Source organism: Suricata suricatta, chromosome 7 (assembly GCF_006229205.1).
Source record: "Suricata suricatta isolate VVHF042 chromosome 7, meerkat_22Aug2017_6uvM2_HiC, whole genome shotgun sequence".
NCBI lineage: Eukaryota > Metazoa > Chordata > Mammalia > Carnivora > Herpestidae > Suricata > Suricata suricatta.
Genome location: NC_043706.1, coordinates 130572193 through 130595124, shown reverse-complemented (window position 1 = coordinate 130595124; position 22932 = coordinate 130572193). Strand labels below are relative to the sequence as shown.

The window sequence follows — 22932 nt, the reverse complement described above, 5'->3', positions numbered from 1 at the left end:
GGTGAGCGGGTGAGGGAAAGGGGGCAGAGCACCGCCAAGACAGACTCACAGCCTTCCCTAACCTACTCAGCCATCACAGCCTGCTCGCTTTTGTCGGACACCAGTCACAGGGGAGCCCACAGTCCAGGGGAGGGGACTGCACAAGGGGATGAATTCCAGGCGACAAGCATCTTTGGGTGGCATCTTAGAAGTCTGCCTTACGTAGACTTCAGGTTTTGAACGAGGTGGAGAACATTTTAGAAGCCCACCTGGTAAGCACTGGGACCCACATCATCCTCTCACTGCTGCGACTTTAATGATGCCCTCCTCCGGCTGCCAGAGGCACTGCCGCAAGCATCTGCGGGTCTCACGTGCAGAATCCTCAGGAAGCCTACTTCCACTTGGCTCCAGCAGGGTTCATAACAAAGAAATTATCTGATCTTTAACCTGGAAGGTGGCCATTTTTTTATGTGTCTGTTGTCACTATTCAAGGTGGAATTATTGGCATTATGTCTACGACCAAGGACACCTTGAACGAGGAATACCTTGACAACCAAATGGTCAAGTGCAAGCATAGGAAAGCTATCAGTGAGAACAGAAGGGCTGCGTAGACTCATCCCCCGCTACTCGTAGGATGCTGAGTGTACGCTTTCTCCCAGGAGCGTGGCCACTTTGAGATTGAGTCTCTCCAGGAAAGGATTAACATGTTACCACTGTGGTACATCAGCCGTTGGGTGAATCTGCTGCTAACCCAGTCTAGCACCCTAGACCCGTGGAGAAAGCCCTGTGTCTCGCCAGCTAGACAAGGCACCGGTCCCTGCAGGTGGCTGTGTTTACAGCTCCAAGATTTAAAATCTGCTGTGAGAAGAAGAAAAACTGAATTCATTTACCGACAACAGGATCTTGTATGTAGAATGTCCTAAAGAATCTACAGAAAAGCTATAAGAACTAATTAGTAAATTTCTCAAGGCTACGAAATCCAAGGTCACTATGTAAAAATAACTCTCTTTATACCAGTGTACAATTCAAATGAGAGATTTGAAATACCATCTACAATAGCATCAAGACCTCAGATTACTTAGGAATAAAATAAAAAATGGTCTTTACCCTGAAAACTACAAAGGATGACTGCGAAATTAAATGAAGACGTAGCCCCATGTTTGTAGAACAGAAGACTCAATATTATAAAGATGTTACTTCTGGAAGTTGACCTGTAGACTTCAATTCATTCCCAAGCAAAATGTCAGCAGGTGTTTTTAAAATTTATTTCAGAAGTAACAAGCTGGTTTTAAAATGTAAGTGCAAGGGGCCTAGGCTAGCCAAACCAATTCTGAAGAAAGGACAATGTTGTAGGACTTTCATTATCTGATTTCAAGACTTGCAGTAAATCAGGCTACGGTAATCAAGACATTTGACTATTGGCATGAGCATAGACATACAGATTAAGGAACAGAATAGAATTCAGAAACAGACTGTACACATAGAAGTAACTGATGTTTTTTCTTAGGTGACTGATTTTTGGCAAATCAGTTCAATAAGGGATAAGATTTTCAACAAATGGTGCTGGAATCATTGGATAGCCAATAGTAAAACAGAACAGAAACAAAAACCAACAACTCTAGGGGCACCTGGTGGCTCAGTTGTTTGAAGTTTCCCACTCTGGTCGCTTAGGTCAGCTCAGGTCCCGCTCACACTGTGAGATGGAGCCCTGCCGGAGTCCTGAGCCAGGCTCTGTGCTGCCCGCCCAGAGCCTGCCTGGGATTCTCCCTCTCTCTGCCCCTCCCTTGTTGCATTTGCACGCGCGCTCTCTCAAACAACAACTCTCTCCTTTACTTCACACACATGGATCAGAGACCTGAATATAAAAACTAGAGTTATAAAACTTTAGGAAGAAAATACAGGAGAAAAGCTTCTGACCTTCAGTCAGGCGAAGATTTCTTAGGGGAGAGAGAGAGGGAGGGAGAAAGGAAGGAAGAAAAGAGAAAAAGACACAGAAAAAAGAAAGAAAATCAAGCAAGCATGAACCTTACAGGGGGTGGGGGGGACTTGGTAAGTTGAACTTCATCAAACTAAAAACTACTGCTCCTTGAGGGACAGTGCTGGGTATATGAAAGGGAAGCCACCGCCTGGAAGAAACGTTCCCAGTATGTATTCCTGACAAAAGACTTACCCAGAATATACAAAGAACTTTTTCTGTTTAGTAAGAAAAGGACAGCCCAGTTTCTGAAATGGGTGAAAGAGTTGGACACCTCACAAAAGAAAAGAACGCAAGTGGCCATATGAACGTGAAAAGATGTTCAGCATCCTTGTTCGCCAAGAAAGTGCGAATTAAAACTGCAATGTGAGGGGTGGCTCAGTCGGTTAAGTCCCACTCTGACTTCAGCTCACGTCCCGATCTCATGGTTTGTGAGTTCGAGCCCCTCATTGGGCTCTGCGCTGTCAGCGTGGAGCCTGCTTGGGATTCTGTCTCTCTTTCTCTCTCCCCTTTCCCCCTTGCTCTCTATCTCTGTCTCTTTGTCCCAGGTGAAAAAAACAAAACAAAAAAACTTTATAAAGACTACAGTGTGATATCACTGCACATCCATTAGACTGGCTAAAATTTAAAAGACCAATACCAAGTGTTAGTAAGGATGTGGAGCAATCGGAACTTTCATTCCTTGTGGGAATATAAATTGGTACAGTGGCTTGGCAGTTCTAAAACCAGTCATCGTCTTAGGAGAAGACTCAACAGTTCCACTCTGAAGGAAGGAAAACACGTGTCCTCACCCTGTTTTGTACACAAATGCTCATAGCAGCTTTATTCATAACAGCCCCAAACTGGAGGCCGTCAGGCAGTGCCCATCAGTTGGTGAATGGATAAACACGTTGCCGTGTAGCCATACGGGGGAACACTACTCCGCAGGAAGAGCAGGCAGTTACTGATAACACACCACAACACGGATGAATATCAGAATCATGCCGAGTGAAAAATCTAGACTCAAAAACAGGGGAGCTGTATTTATGGATTTAGAAAAACAAATCGAATCTGAAGTTACAGAAAGTGCATCAGTGATTCCCTGGAGCTCGGGATGGGGTGGGGGGATGGGTCCTAGTTTCCAAAGGAGCACCAGGGAGCTTTCTGGGGGGATGGAAACATTGTGGGGACAGTTAGCAGTTTGTCAGGTCTTCCAGTTGTATATTTAGAAAGGCTGCATTTTATTGTACGTAAATTATGCCTCAGTGAAATTAACTTGAAAACAGCCTCTTGTGAGAATTCTGTAATGACAGACTAAACAGAAACATCAGTGTGGATGAGACACATTTCACTGGGAATGGATTGGGGAGCACTCAGTCACTGCTCTTGGATGTCTCTTTTGCTCTTGGAATGGAGACTTCCGGGGACTCATGATTATTGTGACACGGTATGAAGTCGTTGGGACCTCTGCCTCTTCTGATAACTGGCCTGCTGTGCTTGATTTGAGTCAGTAAAAGTGACTGAGCCACAGCCAAGATAACCGGCTGCTTGGAAGCCTGAGCTCAGGCATGCTCCCCCCCGCCCCATCCTGTCTTCCCTCAAATCACGGTTCTGTGATGTCGATGCCCATGGTGTCCTTCATGTGTCCCTCGTGGATAAGAGTACACTTGGTCACCAATTATGAAGTATCAAGATACACAGAAGTATCAAGATAAGGATGTCTTTCAAGAACTTAAGATGAACACTACATTCAGCAGGTGAAGAGGAGAAATGTTAAAGGAGGATCAATAATGGAGACAGAAAAGTGCAATGAAATAATCAACTAGCTGGACAAGAATCGAAGTGCTAAGAAGGAAGAGAAAACCTGGAGAAAGTGCTAGTGCGTCATCACTCTGCTAAACCAGGAGGGGCTCCTCGGGGTTTCCCTGGGCACGAAGCCCCTCCGGTGGGAACACCATTGCACAGTTGGCTGTGCAGCCCAGAGAGCTGGCGGGGTAGGTCCAGTCAGTCCCCAAATTGGAAAAGTCCTGGAACAAGTCAGTTCTGTGGCAACTTTTTTTTTTAAACCACAGGAACTATGTGTAACTACAGTACTGCTGGCTGCCCAGTCCTTAACGGACTAGGCCCACGGGGAGAGCGCGTGCATTGCGGTTAATCAGAACAAGGGTCTGTTCGACGTTGGCATCATCGTAGATACAGCTCTGGCTTATGTTCTTTCAAGTTGATGGGAGTTGATTTGTTGGATACTTTTGGGCCAGGACCATCTCTGGTTGCATCTTGCCTGATGAGCCCAAACAGCACATCCTAGGAAAGGTTCCCCGTCTGGTCTGTGCCTCTGTGCGCCTGGAGTACTCGGTACGTGTCGCCCAGGGGCAGCACTGCGCACGCAGCACCTGCCAGTTCGGCTTACAGTGCAGACCACACCCCTGCTGAGCCCCCACTTCCTGGTTTGCGGGCAGCCAGCCACCTTCTCGGTGTGTCCTCACAGGGCAGGAGAGAGTGCTGGCTGGTGTCTCTTCCTCTTCGTATAAGGACACTAATTCCGTGGCGGGGGCCCCACCCTCATGACCGCATCTACACCTCCTCACCTCCCAAAGGCCCCATCCCCAAATGCCATCACCTTGGGAGTTAGGGCGTCACTAAGAATTCTAAGGGGGACACAAGCATTAATTCCATATACCAGTAGTCCCTGAAATTCCATCTTAATTTTTCTTAGGAGCTAGAATTCAAGATTCATTTTAATTATCTTTATAAATTGCATGTTTCTACCACATCCTTATTGGATTCTATGTTAGGAACTGGGGCAAAGCAGCTAAAAGTAGAAGTAGCAGTGTATTAGGGGGAAAGGGATTGAAATGAAATTGGAGCTACACCCGTGGGATTCCTTTCTCCTTCCTTAGAACACAGCAGCAAAGGGGATAGAAGCCACTTTCCCCCTTAAATATCTGAATATATATTGGGCACAACAGAGACGGAGGGATGGTTTGGCGGATGGGCCCAGAGGGCAAGCCAGGAATGCAGACTGGGGCCTCTGCTCGGTAAGCGCCTGCTGAGCCTGGTGGCCGTGTGGGTTTGAGCTGCATTTCATGGTATGTGATGGATTTGGATGTTCTGTTTCCGAAGACTCCTTACATAGCAGCTAAAACTTAGGCTCACCAGAATTCCTTTGGTAACTGACAATTTTTATGGAGCTCTCCTCATGTTCCATTAAATTCGTCTCCCCAGTAACATAGGTGCCCTGTTGTCATGACCATGGCCGCCCAGGGAGCCAGATTGGGTCATCACAGCCAATTGTTCCTCACCTCCTGGTCCCGCTCTGAGCCATCTCTTTGGTGTTAAACCTTCCATGTGAGTTACCAAGAATTTCTATAAGTTCCCAAACTACATTTCTCAGAGTATTTTCTTAGCATGCCAAAGGCGGTGAAGACGAGTTGAGTTACGTGAAGATTATTTAGAAGGAAAAAAAGAACCCAACGGCCCTTAGCGCGCACTCAGCGCCATGCCGGCCCGGTATATGACACAAAAAGCACATTAAGAGCTGGCCCTGCCCTTGCCCAAGCTTTCCAGCCTTGCAAGAAGCCGTACGGAACAGAGTGGTGGTGGTGGTGTCAGGACAAAGCTCTTCCTTCCAATTTGTTGTTGGGTTTTTTCCTAGAGGAAAGAATCTTGAAGAAAGTAAGAGTAACAGACATGAGATGTGCTGAAAGCCGTCCAAAGAGTTGCGGATGGAGGGAAAGCCATTTCGTCTGGTATTAGGGGTTCAGCGGGAAAGTCGGCGAGGGGTTACAGAAGTGCAGCTGGGCCAGGAAGACCCCTGGTGGGCCCCTTGCCACCCCCGGTCCATCGGCACCCCCCAAAGTGCTGTCGTGGGTCCTCTCCTCAGGCTGCCTGCTCCGTGAGTGCCCTCGTTCACTTCCATGCTTTCCACGCCCGTTTCTTCCTGGTGCTTTCCAAGTAGTGTCTCTGCCCTGTTTCCTGTTTGCCTGCCAGCTGTTAACCTCGCCTGCTAAGTCTCCCACATCCTGCACACTCCGGATCTCCTCGCATCCCTCTGAGGGTCGCTTCTGTGTGTCACTACACATGCGTGGAGACTCCCTGCGATCAGGGACCAGGATGTTCTTCCCCGTTACATTCCCGGCTCCTGGCACATGCTCAGGGAATATTTGTAGAATTAGTCCGTGATTAAGATTGCAAAACGAAACCCAGGGCATTCTCCCAGAAAACACCGATGTTTCCCTGTTCTCCATCTCAGGTGGAGGCGGGACCTCCAGCCTCATCTGTCAGTCAACCAGGAAACGGACATGCAGGGTGGTTTCCTCTTTCTACTCCATTCACCCTCCACGTCGTCACACCATGCTTCCGTCATTCATTCATGGACAGAGACTTCTTGAAAGCCCCTATGACAGGCCCTGGGGGGTGATCACATGGTGGAGGGGGGCATGTTGCCCCACTGCCACTCACCTTCTCCGCTGGACCCTTTAGCTGGAAGGCGGAGATGTGTCTGTCTCACTCGCCACCCTGTCTCTGCCCAGCACAGTGTGGTAAGTACAACACTTGAAGACTGAACCAGGGACCCCTCGTTGCCTGCAGAATAACATGCCGTCATTACAGCGCTGCTGGGGCAAGTGCAAGCCGGCTTTCCACAAACGGATCACAACGGGAGGTCACTGAGCCAAGGTCAGGGTGTGGCAGGACGCATCACCCTCTGGGGACGCTGGCGGGAAAGGGCTCTTCCTTACCTTCTCCAACTCCGACACCAGCCCTGCATCCGGGACAAGTAAAGGCCTCCTGTGGCATCTCTTTAAATTCTTCTACTCTACGCTGAGCCCGCCTCCCCTGATAATCTAGGTTTATCTCTGTCTATGGTCAGCTGATTAGCAGCAGTAATTCCATGTGCGATCACAACTCTCCTTCGCCAGGCCGTGTACACTGGTCCCAGGGATTAGGGTCTGAATAGCTTTGGGGGGTTGTTAATGTGCCTCCCACATATGGCCGACAGTATCTCTCTCAGTTTGGCACTAACTTACCTTTTTTTTTTTTTTATTTTTGTGAGGGAGAGAGACAGCACGAGCAGGGGAAGGTCCGAGAGAGAAGGAGTCACAGAATCCGAAGCAGGCTCCAGGCTCTGAGCTGACAGCACAGAGCCCAATGCAGGGCTCGAACCCACAAAGCATGAGATCATGACCTGAGCCGAAGGCAGATGCTTAACTGACTGAGCCACTCAGGTGTCCTGGCACTACCTTACCTTCTTAACCTCACTTTCAAGTACTTCCTTCCAAGTATCTAGCATGCTTTGCCTCCATGCTATTTCCTGTGTGAGATGCTTTCCCCTGGGTCCCCTTCCTGGTACCGGTTTAGAGCCTACTTCACATTCAGAGCTTACTTCACATTCACCACCTCTGAGACACCATCCCTGTGTTCTCCCTCGTGTGTGCCTGTAACATGCATGACTCCATAGCAAAATGATATGGGAAACACGCACTAGTGGGGGAAAGGATGTAGGAAGCGTGCACTGCTAGGGACTGCCTGGCTTGCACAAACCACAGAAGTTTGAATGCTGCTTTTTTTTTTTTAATTTTTTTATGTCTTTTATTTATTTTTGAGAGACAGAGAGAGACAGCGTGAGCAGGGGAGGGTCAGAGAGAGAGGGAGACACAGAATCCGAAGCAGGCTCCAGGCTCTGAGCTAGCTGTCAGCACAGAGCCCAACGTGGGGCTCAAACCCACGAACCGTGAGATCATGACCTGAGCCAAAGCCGAACGCTTAACCGACTGAGCCACCCAGGCGCCCCTGAATGCTGCTTTATCACCACGTACTGCCAGGAAGAGCAAGGCTGGCATGTGGGAATAGGGCATGTGTGTTGCCAATCAGGACTCTTTCTCCCCTGAGCACCTTCTGTGCCAAGTTGGGCTCCTTCTTGCCTCTCGGGGGGCCTTCCCTGTGGGAATGAGGAGAAACAGGTGTGGGAAGGGGGAATGTCCGAGTTTACAGTTCAGTCTGCCTGGCAACTTCAAGGGATGGGGACATGTGTCTAAGCTTTGACCAACCATGTGGTGAGGCAACTGGGCCTTCTTGTGGCTCAGCCTGGCTCTTCTGCCCAGCCCTTCCACCCTGGGGCTTTGGGGAGGGGGTCAGGCAGGTGCTGGCATCATGACTGACAGTATCACATAGTTGAAAGTCCATAGAAGAGTAACTCCCCAAGGTGGGGGGCGGGGAGGGTGCCGGGCAGACAGCAGAGGATCATGAGGCAGAACCAAGTGCTGTGGGGGGCACCAAGGAAGGAGCAGGTCGGCAGGCTTCCTGAAGATTGCTCAGGGCACCACCATCTAAAGTGTGACTGGACCAAATGATGGGGGATTGTTAGCAAGAAGGCAGCGAATTGGGGCGCCTGGGTGGCTCAGTCGGTTAAGTGTCTGGCTTCAGCTCAGGTCATGATCTCACGGTTCATGGGTTCAAGTCCCATGTCGGGCTCTGTGCTGACAGCTAGCTCAGAGCCTGGAGCCTGCTTCGGATTCTGTGTCTCCCTCTCTCTCTGACCCTCCCCTGCGCACGCTGTCTCTCAAAAATAAATTAAAAACATTAAAAAAGTTTTAATTAAAAAAAATGGCAACGAATGGTAAAATGCTGAGAGCTGTCAAACGGGAAGAAGCAGCTGTTTAGAATTAAAGTTCTGTTGGGGGGGGTCCCTTCTTGAGTGTTGAGTATTTGATGTCTTAATTTTTTTAAATGTTTTTATTTTTGAGAGCACAAGCAGGAGGAGGGTCAGAGAGCAAGAGGGAGACACAGAATCTCAAGCAGGCTCAAGGCTCTGAGCTGTCAGCACAGAGTCCAACGTGGGGCTTGAACCCACAAACCATGAGATCATGACCTGAGCTAAAGCAGGACACTTAACCGACTGAGCCACCCAGGCGCCCCTCAGAGTGTTGAGTATTTGATGAACACCTACCTCGTCCTATTAGGGAATGCTAACAAGTAGGGGGTAGCTTCAAGACTGTCCCCTGAGGGGCTAACTGTAGGGAGTGGGGATTAGAGCTCACACATCTCCACCCCACGTGACTGGGAAGGTATAATGACCTGACTGGAGAAAGGGAACCCAAAGCAAGGGATAGACTTGAACAGTATGTCAATTTTCATTTGAAAAACACTAGAGGTGTGGGCAGGAGACCCATAAGATGTTTTATAGAAAGAAATTCAGTCACAGAAAGGTGCCTGGGTGGCTTAGTCAGTTAAGTGTCTGACTCTTAATCTCAGCTTGTTTTTTTTCTTTTTAACATTTATTTATTTTTAAGAGACAGCGTGAGCACGGGAGGGGGAGACAGAACCCAAAGCAGGTTTCAGGCTCCGAGCTGTCAGCCCAGAGCCCGATGCGGGGCTCGAACTCAAAAATCGAAAGATCATGATCTGAGCCGAAGTCAGCCACCTAACCAACTGAGCCACCCAGGCGCCCCTCAGCTCAGGTTTTGATCTCAGGGCTGTGCGATCAAGCCCTGAGTTGAGTTTGGCTCTGCATTGGGCCTGAAGCCTACTTTAAAAAAAAAAGAGAGAGAGAAAAGAAAAAAAGGAATTCAGTCAAGACAAGAGACCAGCATTAAACATTTGTATTTGGGAGTAGAAAAGAGTAAGTCAAGTTTTTCCCAAATGTGGGATACATACGCTTGTTCAAGAGATGAATTTCCGTGACACAAGGACCCTGAATTAAAGAACATTGAAGCAAGTCAGATTTCTGTTTATGGTCAGAAGCACTTAGTTTGGTTTTAGTGGGTGGCAACAGGCCCTCTAACGTCCTCTCCCACTGCACCAGGGGTCAGGTTCAGCCTCCTGTTGGCGGCACTGTTTCACTTAGAACTGTTGTTCATGTATGGCAATGACCATTTACTTTTAAAATAGACTCATTAAGCAAAGTCTTTTGGAAATTAAGTAATAGTACAGCTGACACCTGCACGTCACTGATGGGGGAGGGGTGGTGGTGGGCTGCAAGTGACTGAAGTTTCGGGAGCATCTGCACAAACCAGAGTGGGCAAGGTCGTGCAAGGAGAGTGCAGAGCTAAGAGACAAGAAGGACAAGATAGGACTTCAGGAAATGCTCTCTAAACGCAAGAAGAGGTAGAGAAAACCCAGGAAAAAATAAAGGTTGGAGGTAGAACTTAGGGGAGAAAAAGTCAAAGGAAGCGTGTATGTCAAGGTGGTGTCAAATGTTTAACAGGTTTGTAACCAAGGAACGTTGTTAGTTACCAATTCGGACATTTGGAAGTTTCAGGGGAGCTGTAATACGCAACTTGTCAGGGCTAAAGAATAAACTGAGTGATGAGGAAGTGGAGGAAGAAAATGTCTAGTCGGTCAAAGGTGAAAGAAAATGGAAGAGGGTGGGAACAGCATCTTGAAGAGAAGCCAGCCTGAGGATGGGCGAGGTCACAGACCCGGGATTGAACAGCCAGTAGGAACAGGGGAAAGAGGGTAGGAAGGAAAGAAAGGAAAGGAGGCCCGGTCCAGTCGAAACACGGCATGTGCGTGCTTCTGACTGCTCCCACGTGTTCCCGTGGTGAAGGCGGTTTGGTGCTCTGTGCGAAATCCTTACACATACGGCACACGAACACATTGCCATTAATCCCCAAACATGCGCCTGTGAGGACAGTCTCAAATTTCCAGACCAAATCCGCACCGCCCCTTAAGTTATCAAAGAGAATCAAACTAGTTTTTAAAATGTTTCCAGATTTTCCAATATCCAAAAGAAGGTGAAATACAGAGATTAAGGAGGTAGAACTACCAGCTGTCACATCCGAGTCTTAAGTCCAAGGACTCGGTCTTCCTTGAACCCGCCCCAAGCAGCATGTGGGGAGGCATCAGAAACCAGAACCTCTCCAGTTGGGCACCAAAAGCAGTGCCATCTAGTGGCAGGCACGCAGCAGGTCAAGTGGGGTAAAATTTGGGGGTCTGGACAGTTAATTTAGTAGAAGGTGATCATTGTTGGTCATCTTTAGGCTATGTTGGCCACAAAGCATCTTTTCGAGTTTGCCTTTAACTGCTAAAAATCCAAGGGCAGCTACCGAAAACTAGGACTCGAAAAATTTTTTACATCTTCCATCAAAATCAAAATCTTCAGGATGCAAGAGCTTGGAAAGGCAGAGTACTTATTGTAGTTAAATCTGTGCATTAGAGAACATCTCTCGATGGATTCACAAGCGGTAGTCGAGAGCTGAGGGATGAATTCTATGTGTACCTGGTTCAGACCTTTAGGATGTTGAAATGTGACGTTTTCAGAGACTTGTCAAAAGTAAATACAGGAGACTTCCTAAGGTTTTTCTGACGCAGGTCATGAATGAAAAGCTTCAGCACTGCATGGAGCTAACAGACCTAATGCGGAGTCACCTGACTGAGAAGCGGGCCCTCCGCCTGGAGTGGATGATCGTCATCCTCATCACCATCGAGGTAAATTATCTTTTTAAAATGAAAATAAGCTCAGTTGCTGGAGCCTTCGACTCCATCTCAAGGTTGTGGGTTTGAGCCTAATGTCGGGTGTAGATTACTTAAAACAATAAAAAGTTAAAAATCTAAAAAAGGTAAAATGAAAACGATAATTTGACATAACCTGAGAGACTATTGAATGCTGAATATGAACCGAGGGTGGAAGGGGGAGGGGCAAAGAGGTGGTGGTCATGGAGGGGGGCACTTGTGGCACTTGTGGGGAAGAGCACTGGGTGTTGTATGGAAACCAACTTGACAATAAACTATCTTAAAAAAAAAAGATACTTTGACAGAAAATGGCAGTGGAAAAGAACATGGCTTTGTTCTAATTACTGAGTTTATTTGGAAGCGAGGCAAGTTTTAAGTGTCTGTGGCAATATTGCAAATGCACCAAGTGATTTTTGGAGAAGTCTCATTTTTAAAGACAGCATAAGACAGCATTTAGAGAACGTTCTAGCTGCAAATCTCTGGGCCCATTGCCTCAGGTCTGCAGCTAGCCGCATGGGAAGACTACAGGAGCATTTTTCATTAAACACAATCTGGGAAAGGCATTTTAGTTTTTCAAGTGATTTGCTATGAAATTAATAAATCTAACTTTTAATCACCTTCAGGTAATGTTTGAGCTGGGACGAGTATTTTTTCTGATCAAGTGACGACCAAAGAAGCACCAGTGCAAGAGATGCTAAAGTTCTGCAGTCAAAACTAAGTGCTCATTGTTGGGGGAATCTCTTATCTAATAGGTATTTAAATTTTTTTAATCAAAAAGTTGCAATGATCTTTTTTAGCTCCTAAATGTATTGCTGCTTGAATAAAAATTATGATGAATTTGACATTTGGGTCTTGAACTGAGAATCTGAAAGGAAGATACTAAAGAACTGTGGAAAGCTCAGCGCCGATGAAATCTAGGCACGGGCACTTTGTAAAGCCCAAAGGCTGAGATTTTGGACACTACCCATCACCTGTGTCCAGGAGACCCCAATCCCAGCCCTAAGAGAATCATAATGGAACTACCGAGTGCTGGAGTCAATACATAAAGTACAGGTTTGCGGTGACAGAAATGGAATCTTCTACACCTACTTTGGAGGACGTAATTGCAGGACAGCTGCTCATTGGCATTTCTCCTTTCACTGATCAGTACTGACCCTCCCGTCCCTCCCTAGTCAGTATTCTTCCCACACTTCTCATTTCACACATACTTTGGGGAAATGAAAAAATGCCAAGAACAAAGAACCTGGCATTTATGTGCTTACCATCTTGAACTGATAAATATTGTTATTTTTGAGAGCGTGCAAGCAGGCTAGGGGCAGAGAGGGAAAGAAGATCCAAAGCGGGCTCTGTGCTGACAGCAGAGAACCTGATGTGGGGCTCGAACTCACAAACCAAACTGTGAGGTCATGACCTGAGCCAAAGTCAAACATTTAACCTACTGAGCCACCCAAACGCCCTGATAAACATTTTTTTTTTAAGCCCTTTTTATGTATAACCTCCACTTGCCCCACCAGGCTTCCCACCACAATGAATTTAATGTTCTGGGGTTGTTTTCCATACATTACACAGTAGACCCTTGAAAAACGGGGGCTAGGGGCACCAGTCCCCCACACAGTTGAAAATCTATGTAGAACTTCTGACTCCCCAAAAACTTTTTTTGGCCTGTTAACCAAAAGCCTTACCAGTAAGTCAGTTAACACATTTCTTCTTACACGTATTATATACTGTAATTGTACAATAAAGCACACTAGAGGAAAGCTGAAAAAATGGATTTACACATTATAGCGTATTTATAGAAACAATTCACCTGCATAGGAGTGGAACTGCCCAGTCCATAACCTGCTATTCAGTTTATATGCAGGAACACAGTATTACTGTTCTAAATTGAGACACTTATTTTGCAACTTAACTGCTACAGTGTTTCGCCAAGAGAACACACATGTATCTGTGCCCTTGCTGCCGGTCCCTATGCACAGGTTAACGTCCTGGCCCTTTCAGTGCACTGCAAGTTCTTGAGCAGCAGTCTGGGAGGTTCGAGGCTTCCCAACGAACAGGTGGACACGGACAGTTCAAGAACAGCTTGCTCAGTCCCTAAGTTCCATGTCGGCACTCACAAAACTGCTGTGCCCGTGTGTACCCCTGCAGGCAACGGACCAAGCCTGTTCTTTCCCATCGTCCCTTCTCACACTGTATGGAAGTCATCTCTCACCCATCTTGAATCTCAGTTCCATCTACTGGGTTTAAAAACATATAAATACATTTAAAAATCTCTGAGAAACCAACAAGAAGACAATTTGAAATATTGTCCAACAAAGCTTCCTAATTTAATAGGAACCACATAATCCCCCCACCTATTAAGAGACGGAATTTCCAATAAAATTTTACTTCAACTATCAATATAGACTATTTCCTGTTTGGGTCAGCAGTGTGTTAATTGTAACAATTTTAACAACAAAAGGGACATTTGGTGTCTCCTCACACTGACAAAATCTTAACATCAACTTATGTACAAGTATGTTGCAAAGAACAAAAAGATAATCAGACCTTGAAGCATAAAAATTTATTACATAAACATTTTGTGGGGAAAGAAGAAAAAAGGAACAGTGTTAAATTTCAATTGTTTACTTAGGTGTAAAGGTATCCTGGCAGACAGCAAGTCCTTACAGTATCTCATTCCACTAGATACAGTACAGACTGATACAGATCTTTAAATACCAATATTCATGATTCAACAGAAATTACATTTTTCAACTACTTAAATTTATGCTAAAAGCTTCAGCTTTTAAGTTATAGAAAAGTTTTAATAATTATCTTAGGTGTAACAGAAACAAGGAAGTTTTTCAAGATCACAATTTCTGTAAGAACAAAATGACCAAGAGATCTTACCAGAAGACTAAAGAGAGCCTCAGTTAAATACACTCACCAGTGGTCCTGGAAGGACTCTTCAAGGTGGTATCAAATTTCTATCATTCATGAGAGGACAGTGGTTAGACCAACCTGGATCTGAATTCTTCACCACCACCTGCTTGCTGTATCACTTTGAGCCAATCACTGAACCTCTCTGGGTCTCAGTTTTTTTCTCTGTAAGATGGGTTTAATAGTACCACTACCCCATAGAGTTGCTAGGAGGATTAATGGAATTAACATATGTGAAGCCAAGAGTAAACATCCCCAAATGATTCTGAGATTAAGTGGAGACTGAAGCAAATCACTAGGACCCCCTTTGATTCCAGGTAAGAAACATCAGAAGAGACTTAAAGACAGAGGTTAGTAAATCCTGCACCTAAATGGATGGAGCGCTTCAAGTAAATACAAAGTACCATTTCCTCGGTTTCAAATGAGCTGGTTATTCAATGCAAGCCCCAAAAGACTTTTCTTTTTTTTTTTTTAAGATGTTTTACTTATTTTTGAGAGACAACCAGCCAGCATGAGCAGGGAAGGGTGATACAGAATCCGAAGCAGGCTCCAGGCTCTAAGCTAGCTGTCAGCACAGAGCCCCACATGAGGCTCGAACACACGAACTGTGAGATCATGACCTGAGCTGAAGTAGACGCTTAATCGACTCAGCCACCCAGGCGCCCTCCGCAAGGCTTTTAAACTCTACACATCTTCCGTGCACCGGGCAGCTGTCACTACGCATCCTGGGTGCTCCTCAGATACCCACAGCAGTCAGAAGCAGGGATGTTCTTACATACAAAATCAGCATATTGTTCCTAGTATGAGAAATCTTTTTTAGACAAAACTTAATCATACTCCCCTTTTTAAGTATTCCCTCATCTCTACCACTTACAGCGTTCTTTGTCCAGAGTGTGATGCTCAGACCAGCTGCCATCAGCAAACACCTGGGTGTCCATGATTTATACAGACACCTGCGTTCTGCAGTCAGACTTTGAGGCTGTAACTAAAATGTTTTTCAAGAGATTCCCACACTCGCTCAACTCGGAGAACCACTAGAGACTTTTTATTGGCTTGTTCTCAGTTTATAGAGATTTTCAGTAATTCATTAGCACCATCTTGCTCCATTCAGTGCACTAATCAGTCTCCTGGTGACTCAGTTCCCTCTCCGCCCCCAGCCCGCTCCCCTCCTGCTCTTCGGCCAGGCTGTGAGGGGCTGTGAGGTGGTGCGAGACGAGCAGGGGAGGGTTTTCCAAGCACTTCCCGTGCTGATCCATGAACTCTGAATTCTCTCCACGGGTTCTGAAGTGCCACTTCTTTAAGGAAGATTTAAATTCTTAAATCACTATTTAAATCTTTAAATCGCTATTCCAATTCCCTTTCCTCAAGGGAGCTTTCCTCAGAGGTTTAACAAAGCTGGATTTTTTAAAGACCACATTTTTTCACTCATTCTGCACAATATGAAACAGAACCTAAAATGTGTGTGAGATTTAGAGATCACTATTTGAACTGAAAAACCCGAAACGAGATTCTGTTAAGTATAAACTTTAGTCTGGCTCTCACCGAGTCTGGGAAACTTGCTCACCACGACTGCATGTGGCTAGTACGACTAGACTGCTTCTTGAACTCATCCTGTGAAGACTTATAGAGGGCAACCAACCACCAAAAACTGCTGTGGTTCCAGTCAAATCTAAGCCACCAGGTGCTCATCTTTAAATTCAGAATATCGATCTTAATCTTAAAAAGCCTCATGTGGCCCAGGTTCTGGTTACCTTAGAGATTTTGACTCTCAGCGCTCTGACAGCGAGAAGATTATGAATACTCGTCCTGTGGTTCCTAACGAGACGCGATCCCTGGGATTTTATGGGGCCCGTTCCCTGCGGGGTTCCTGCCGCAGCCGGACTTCCATCGCGAGGCCTGGAAAGGCCTGGGCGGAGCAGCCAGCGGGACACCCCCCTCCAGACCACATTTCAGATACGAATGTCTGCACAGACCCTTTCAGAGGACTCTGCTGCCACTCTAAAGGTCTTTAATGCGGATCAACTACCAGAACCGGGAATCTCCCCTGCCAATGCTCAATCATTTTCATAAAGAAAAAAAGCCAACATCGTGCACAGACACACAGTTATTATCGGGGAAGTAGTTTTTCCCTACAAATTTCATCACTGGTTTCACTTTCAAACCTAAAATCCCAAGTCAGTTCTATACAATTCTAAAAGCAAAACTTCAGATTGATATTTTTAAAGAAATAGCTCTAAATTACACTAAACGTCTTAAAAACTCAGTTGTCACTACTGATACATGTTTGATTTGGACGAATCCTTCGCCCACCTGGCGGAGAGGAAGAAGCCAATTTCCGAAGGCTCCACGTACACAGGACTCCGTGTACAGAACACGCGTGCTGAAGAGACAAAACTGAGGACGGAGAACAACCTGAGGCTGCCACGGAGGTCAGGGCAGGAGGGAGGTCATGTGCACAAAAGACAGCAGAACAGAGCTGTCTGAAGGTGGTAGAACTGAGAACTGACCTGTATCCTCGCTGGGGAGTGGTTACACAAACACTCCCTTGTTAGGTTCACAGAACTGCACACCAAAAGTAAAAAATTAACTTATGAATTACTTTAGTCAGTGATTGTTTAAAAAATATAGTAATGATCTTATCACACTGAGGTACCATGCTAAGCCCCCTATACGCACCTTCTTACACTTACAGCAGCCTAAGACAAAATTATTATTATCCTATTGTAGTGAAACAAAAAACTAAGCCTCCGAAAGAGAGGAACACGCCCAAAGCCAAAGAGCTTAAGGTACAGAGCGTGACACCAACCTAGACCTGACTTCACCACTTAATAGCCTCTACTCTCTCCCCTATGCTCACCAATACTAACCACTCTGTTTTCTTCCGATGATGCCAGAAAGCTATTCAGTTTCCTCATTCTATTCCTAAGTCAACACATTACACAGAAAACATGGAAATGTGCAGTGAGCAAAACATGATTCTAGAGCAGCACGGCCCAACGGAACTTTCTGCAACAACAGAAATGTTCTGTATCTGTGCTGTCCAATAAATGGTAGCCTCTACCCACATGTGGCTAGTGTGACATTAATTTACATAGCCACATGTGGCCAGTGGCTGCTTAACTGGATAGCACACTTCTAGAAAAATAATATAAAAAGAACATGCATGCCACAGAAAAAAACAACGTATCAAAACATGATGGCAACAATAAAACAATTCAATGTAGATGTATAATGAAGAAGCTGAGAAGTGCACACCCACTTTTTCAAACATCTACTCACCCTTAAAGATTCAGCTTATTTTTAAATTTTTTTTAACATCATTTTTGAGAGACAGAGACTGCGCACAAGCAGGAGAAGGGCAGAGAGAGAGAGGGAGGCACAGAATCTGAAGCAGGCTCCAGGCTCTGAGCTGGGGTCTCAGCACAGAGCCTAATGCAGAGTTCGTGATCTGAGCTGGAGTCAGACCTCAACTGAGCCACCCAGGCACCCCAAGATTCAGTTTACATACCAACTTCATTTATATGACACCATGCACTCTGAACATGTGTAATATAGAACAAACTGTATATTAAGTAGATGATCATCCTCGCCCACTGGACTGTGAGCATCTTAAGAACATAGACCGGTATTAACATATACACCACCAGCACCTCCCACCTATACCCCAAGGCTTTCAACAATAAACTTTTCATTCAGTTCTAGTGGGAAAAATTACCTTCAATGACAAATTCTGCAAACATCTGAGCACCAGCAATATACAGAAAAGGAAGTCCCTGTGAAGAACTGGGAGACAACCAGAAAAGCAATCTTGGAAGTATGTGCTTTAGGGCAGAACAGCAACTATCAGGAGTCCTGATGGTAAGAACAAAGTAGCCATTATCGATTCTGCAATAGCAAAGATGTGACATAATTTACTGTATCCCCAATCTATTACTCTGGAAGTCTACTGGACTTTGTTTTTTATTTAAAAAATTTTTTTCTATGTTTATTTTTGAGAGAGAGAGAGAGAGAGAGAGACAGAGCATGAGCAGGGGAGGGGCAGAGAGAGAGGGAAACAGAGAATCTGAAACAGGTTCCAGGCTCTGAGCTGTCAGCACAGAGCCTAATGTGGGGCTCAAACTCACGAACCAGGAGATCATGACCTGAGCCCAAATCAGATGCTTAACTGACTGAGCCACCCAGGCGCCCTGGGTCTATGGGATTTAAAAGGAAAAAAAAAAAATCAAGGAAAGCCTTAGAAATGTGTCCCAGTCACTCCCACTACCAATGTCAGGGTCTCTGCTCCTTGTACCAGAGCCAAAACCAGTCTTAGAATAAATCTTCCTAGATCCTAAGTGTCCATGACAATTTCACAGCAGAAAATTGTTTTTCTTTCACACTCAAACCCTGATTATCTTTTCTGTAACATCTTTTAGGTCCCAGAAATGTGCTATTTGGAATAGTCACACAGCACAATCTCAAGATCTGTATCTAGGCAGCATTGGGAGCTACCAGTAAATAAAAGTTTGAGTTTATTTGAGAAGTACGTTTTGTTTCCTCTAAAACCCAATGGGGAAGGGGTGCTGGTATGAGGAGTTGCAAATTCATAAAGACATCAGGCATCACCTGTAGGCCAAATAGGTTGAAAGTATTACTATTCTGTAGAAGATTGCAAACTAGGAGACTAGAAAACAGCAGTTCATACTAGAACTTCTTTAGATTTTTTAAAATCACCAACCAGTTTTCTCAGTCAGCACACATATTATTCAGGACAAAAATCACAGAAAAAAATCGGTTTAGTTTTCTTAAACTGAATTGCCTTGGGCTGCTTAATTACTTAACTTCTCTGAGCCTCCCTTTTCAAATTTAAGATTGAGGGCTTCACACTAGATGCCCTCGGAGGGGGGAAAAAATGGACTTAATTAACTAAGATAATTACTCACAGATTGACTTCAACAAGCCTTCTGGTTCAGTCCTAACTCACCCATCAACAGGAAAAATACAGAACTGTGGTAGTTATTAAAATATGTCATAAATTCCTTAATACTCCTCCCTTCAAGACATAGAGCTTAATTCCTCCGCCCTTGGCTGTAGGCTGGACAGAAGAGACTTTCTTTTAACTACTAGCATGTGGCAGGGGTGTGGCCTCCTCCCGGCTCTAGCTTGGCTCCCTCCCCCTGAGGCAAACAAACTACCACCATGTTGTAAGGACACTCAAGCAGTCTGCTGGAAACCGGAGACCCACCAACTGCCAGTGTGAGCCACCGTGGGAAGTAAATCCTTTAGCCCAGTCAACATCCTGAAAGACCCTGACCCAGAACCACCAAGTCCAGATTCCTGACCCACAGAAGCCGGATGAGATAAGCAAGTGTTTGTTTTAAGTCATGAATTTGGGGGTAATTTGTAACAGCAAGAAAACTAGTCTACCAGTGTTTTTCAAAAAGACTTAGATTCATTGGTGACTGATGAAATCAAATTAAACCAGCCCAATCAGTTTTTTTAAAAAGTTAAAACTCAAAATACCAAGTACTATTTCCTGAACTGTTTAAAATTTACATATATGTGGGGTCCGAAGCAGCACTGAGTTGTAGATGTATCTCAGAATTGTAATCAAAAAGGTTTGAAACCCAAAAGCTGGGGGCACCTGAGTGGCTGTGAGTTCAACATCTGACTTCGGCTCAGGTCATGATCTCCCGGTTCAGCTCGGTTGGTGAGTTCGAGCCCCACATCTGGCTCACTGCCATCAGCACAGAGCCCCCTTCGGGTCCTCTGTCCTCCTCTTTGCCCTTCCTCTGCCTGCGCACTCTCTAAAAGAATTTAAAAAAAAAAGAAAGAAAGAAACCCAAAAGCCAACACTAATGGCAAAACAAAAAGTTCCCTAAAGTCTCAGGATCTTTGAGGGAACATGGTCTCAATAACAACCAACTATAAAATAAGCATTTCCGATACACTTTATACCCAAGCCAACAAAATATAAGACACTCTCAAAATACACCTTTTATGACTTATCTGTTAAACTTAAAACACAGATGGCGTGGTAGGCTTAATAGCATGTAAAAGCACGTCATTTTCCTAATTCAAGGTTATCCAGGGGGACATTTGTAGAATTATGCAGTGAAAAAGTTGCTTTGGGATCTACCCACATCTATTATTTCCTCTATTACTTTTATTATCAGTATTAAAGGAAATTCCACCTTCCACTTGAGCATGCAAGGTCAACAAATTTTTGCCCAAAAAAAAGGTAAGTACAGTACTATGAAATTGCTTTCTGCCCATTGTCCAAGTCTCACGGGAATTATCCTCTTCAGAACACAAGTGCATATTTTTCTGATTGTATTTCAGCATAACACACATCAAAACTTTCAGCAGCACATGACTGTAGAATATTTATGCATAACTCACTTTTGATGAATCCACTTAGATTATCTGCTTACACTGTGATTTTCTTTGAAGTAAAACGTGTGAAACTATTTTTGAACTTCTCATTTACCAAATTTATTTTCAAAATACGAAAATAAATCAGTACATAAGCACTAAGCATATGATTTAACTTCTTTTTCTTACTACTCAGGGCATCTGTGGCTCTCCCACAACCACAACCAGTAAGTGCTCCTTACCCCAGTCCTGAGATACACAATTAGTCCTTCTTTGCAAGGACTATTTTCTCCCCAACCTCTGCCTATGTATCCACCTAAATGCTTCTACTTCAGCAAGTTACAGAAAGCAGATATAATCTGCATAGCATGCATTATAACGCTATAACTTTTTGATGGTGACTAAAAATCAATTATCAAAGTTGGCAAAACTCAAGTATACATGCCTCTGTCTTTGAGAGAACAGGCCAGTTCTGGAGTCCAGACCAGCAGCTCTTGAAGAAGGAGGATGCTCTTGACAGCACTTTCTCCAGGAATGAGACCCAGAGTTTCAGGAACAACCCGGTTTATTTCTATATAACTATATACAAGTACAGTACTGGGAAACTATTCGCTGGTCTTAAGAATAAGCAATTGCTTTGAGACTCAAGGCCAATTACTCCAGACACAATGGTTAAAACGAATCTAAAACTTCAACATCAGTTTTGCCCACTTTTCCCTTTAGTTTCCCTTAAGTCAGTTCCCTCTCCATTAGCAGTCCATCAGACCATAAGCTTGGAAGCTCAGTCAAGGTCTAAAAGAATTAAGAACCCAGAGATCTCTAACTCTGACTGTCTACCAGAGTCACTTTCGTTTCCCAATAAGATGAAACAAATCTCCACTGCAGAGCCAATCCCAGGAATCTGGCATGCCAAGCTGAAGGCCAACTTTGATGTGTTAGTACACTAGAAACACTTATATCAGGGTCAGAATTTGGTTTTGCAGGCAGACATTTAACCACTCAAGTCATTTATCTAGCTGATCAAAGAACAAGAAAGTTCAAGGCAGATATGTATGAAATCTATTATTCACTTTTGGACCGCTAAAGTTACACAGCTGCTCATTTTGTCTTCAAAGAAGAAATTAGTCATCAGTAGCCCTGGGTATAACTGGATTACTAAATCAAACTCAGGTTTTAAGGGAGGGGAACACTTCTGTATGTTAAATTAACTTTCTTATGATATTAAGCTTGCCTTAAATATTTTGGGAACTATGTGCCAGGGCACTGTGCTAAGGTCTGGCTCCGTAAACCAAAACGGGCTCGGACATCAAATTAAGTCGCTTAAAACCAAACTGCATGGCTTAAAACCAGAGTATCCTGAAACTGCTGCCTTCAGTTCCTTAATAAGCAAGCCATATTCTTGTCTTTAAAAGCCTAGACATGTAAAATACAAGAATCTTTAAATCCAGTCCTCAAAAAAAATTAAACCGTACGCACAAAGATATGATTCAAACAAAATGGCAACAAAAACAAACCTTAAAATTGTTAAAAATGACCACCACACAATCTAAGCCCCCTGCCTACCGTGTTACCCCTTTCAGGACCTCCCAACAGAATGGCCAACTCTAAATCCACTCTTAACAGTACCCGAGAGATCAAAACTTAACAATAAACTGTTCTTAAGTAACAAAAACGCTTTGCAAACTGACTTTGGACCAACGCTTCATAAAACACAATTACTTAAATAACCATCGAATTCATTCTAACAGAAACGACTGACATCACACTCCAAGAAGCACTTGTACCTCTATGCCCACCACAAACAGATCTACTTCGGTAGGACTTTTCAATTCCACTGGGGAAAGAAAGGTGTTAGCGATGTACAGGTTTCTCCCTGTTTCTCAAGTCCACTCCTTTTCAAGTCTTAAGATGAAAACTTCTGCTACATGGGAAATAAAAGGACAAAGGCACTGGCCAAGAAGTGTCAAGCAGAAGCCTGCAAGGAGGATCCGAGCAGTTCTGCATCCCTACCCCGAGCATCAACAGGACTGTCCTACCTAAACACTTTATGTAAACACGGGGCTTGTGACTCAAGCCTCCAGCCCCAATAGGTGGAGAGAAGTTTCCTCGCCTCGGCTGCACATGGTTTGCAGAAGTTTGGCTGGAGCAGAGCGGAGCCTGGGTGGGAGCGGCAGTGTAGTTAGTGCTGCAGGCGGCGGCGGCGGCGGCGGCGGCAGAGCAGCAGGAGGCGGAGGCGGGCGGGAGGAGGGGAGGCGGCTGGGGGGGGGGGGGGGGGGGGC

The 22932-nt window shown here is 45.1% G+C and overlaps 1 protein-coding gene across 4 annotated transcripts in view; it reads left to right on the top strand.

Moving 5' to 3' along the window:
• The window catches only part of RMND1 (required for meiotic nuclear division 1 homolog), a 45000-nt gene extending 32775 nt beyond the window's left edge, over positions 1–12225 (top strand). For all 4 annotated transcript variants that reach the window (XM_029943972.1, XM_029943971.1, XM_029943973.1 and 1 more), the window contains 2 exons: positions 11243–11359; positions 12007–12225. In XM_029943972.1, coding sequence (XP_029799832.1) covers positions 11243–11359; positions 12007–12048 — 159 coding nt within the window. In that variant the 3' untranslated portion in view covers positions 12049–12225. The remainder of the gene's footprint in view (positions 1–11242; positions 11360–12006) is intronic.
• Positions 12226–22932: the final 10707 nt, after the last annotated feature.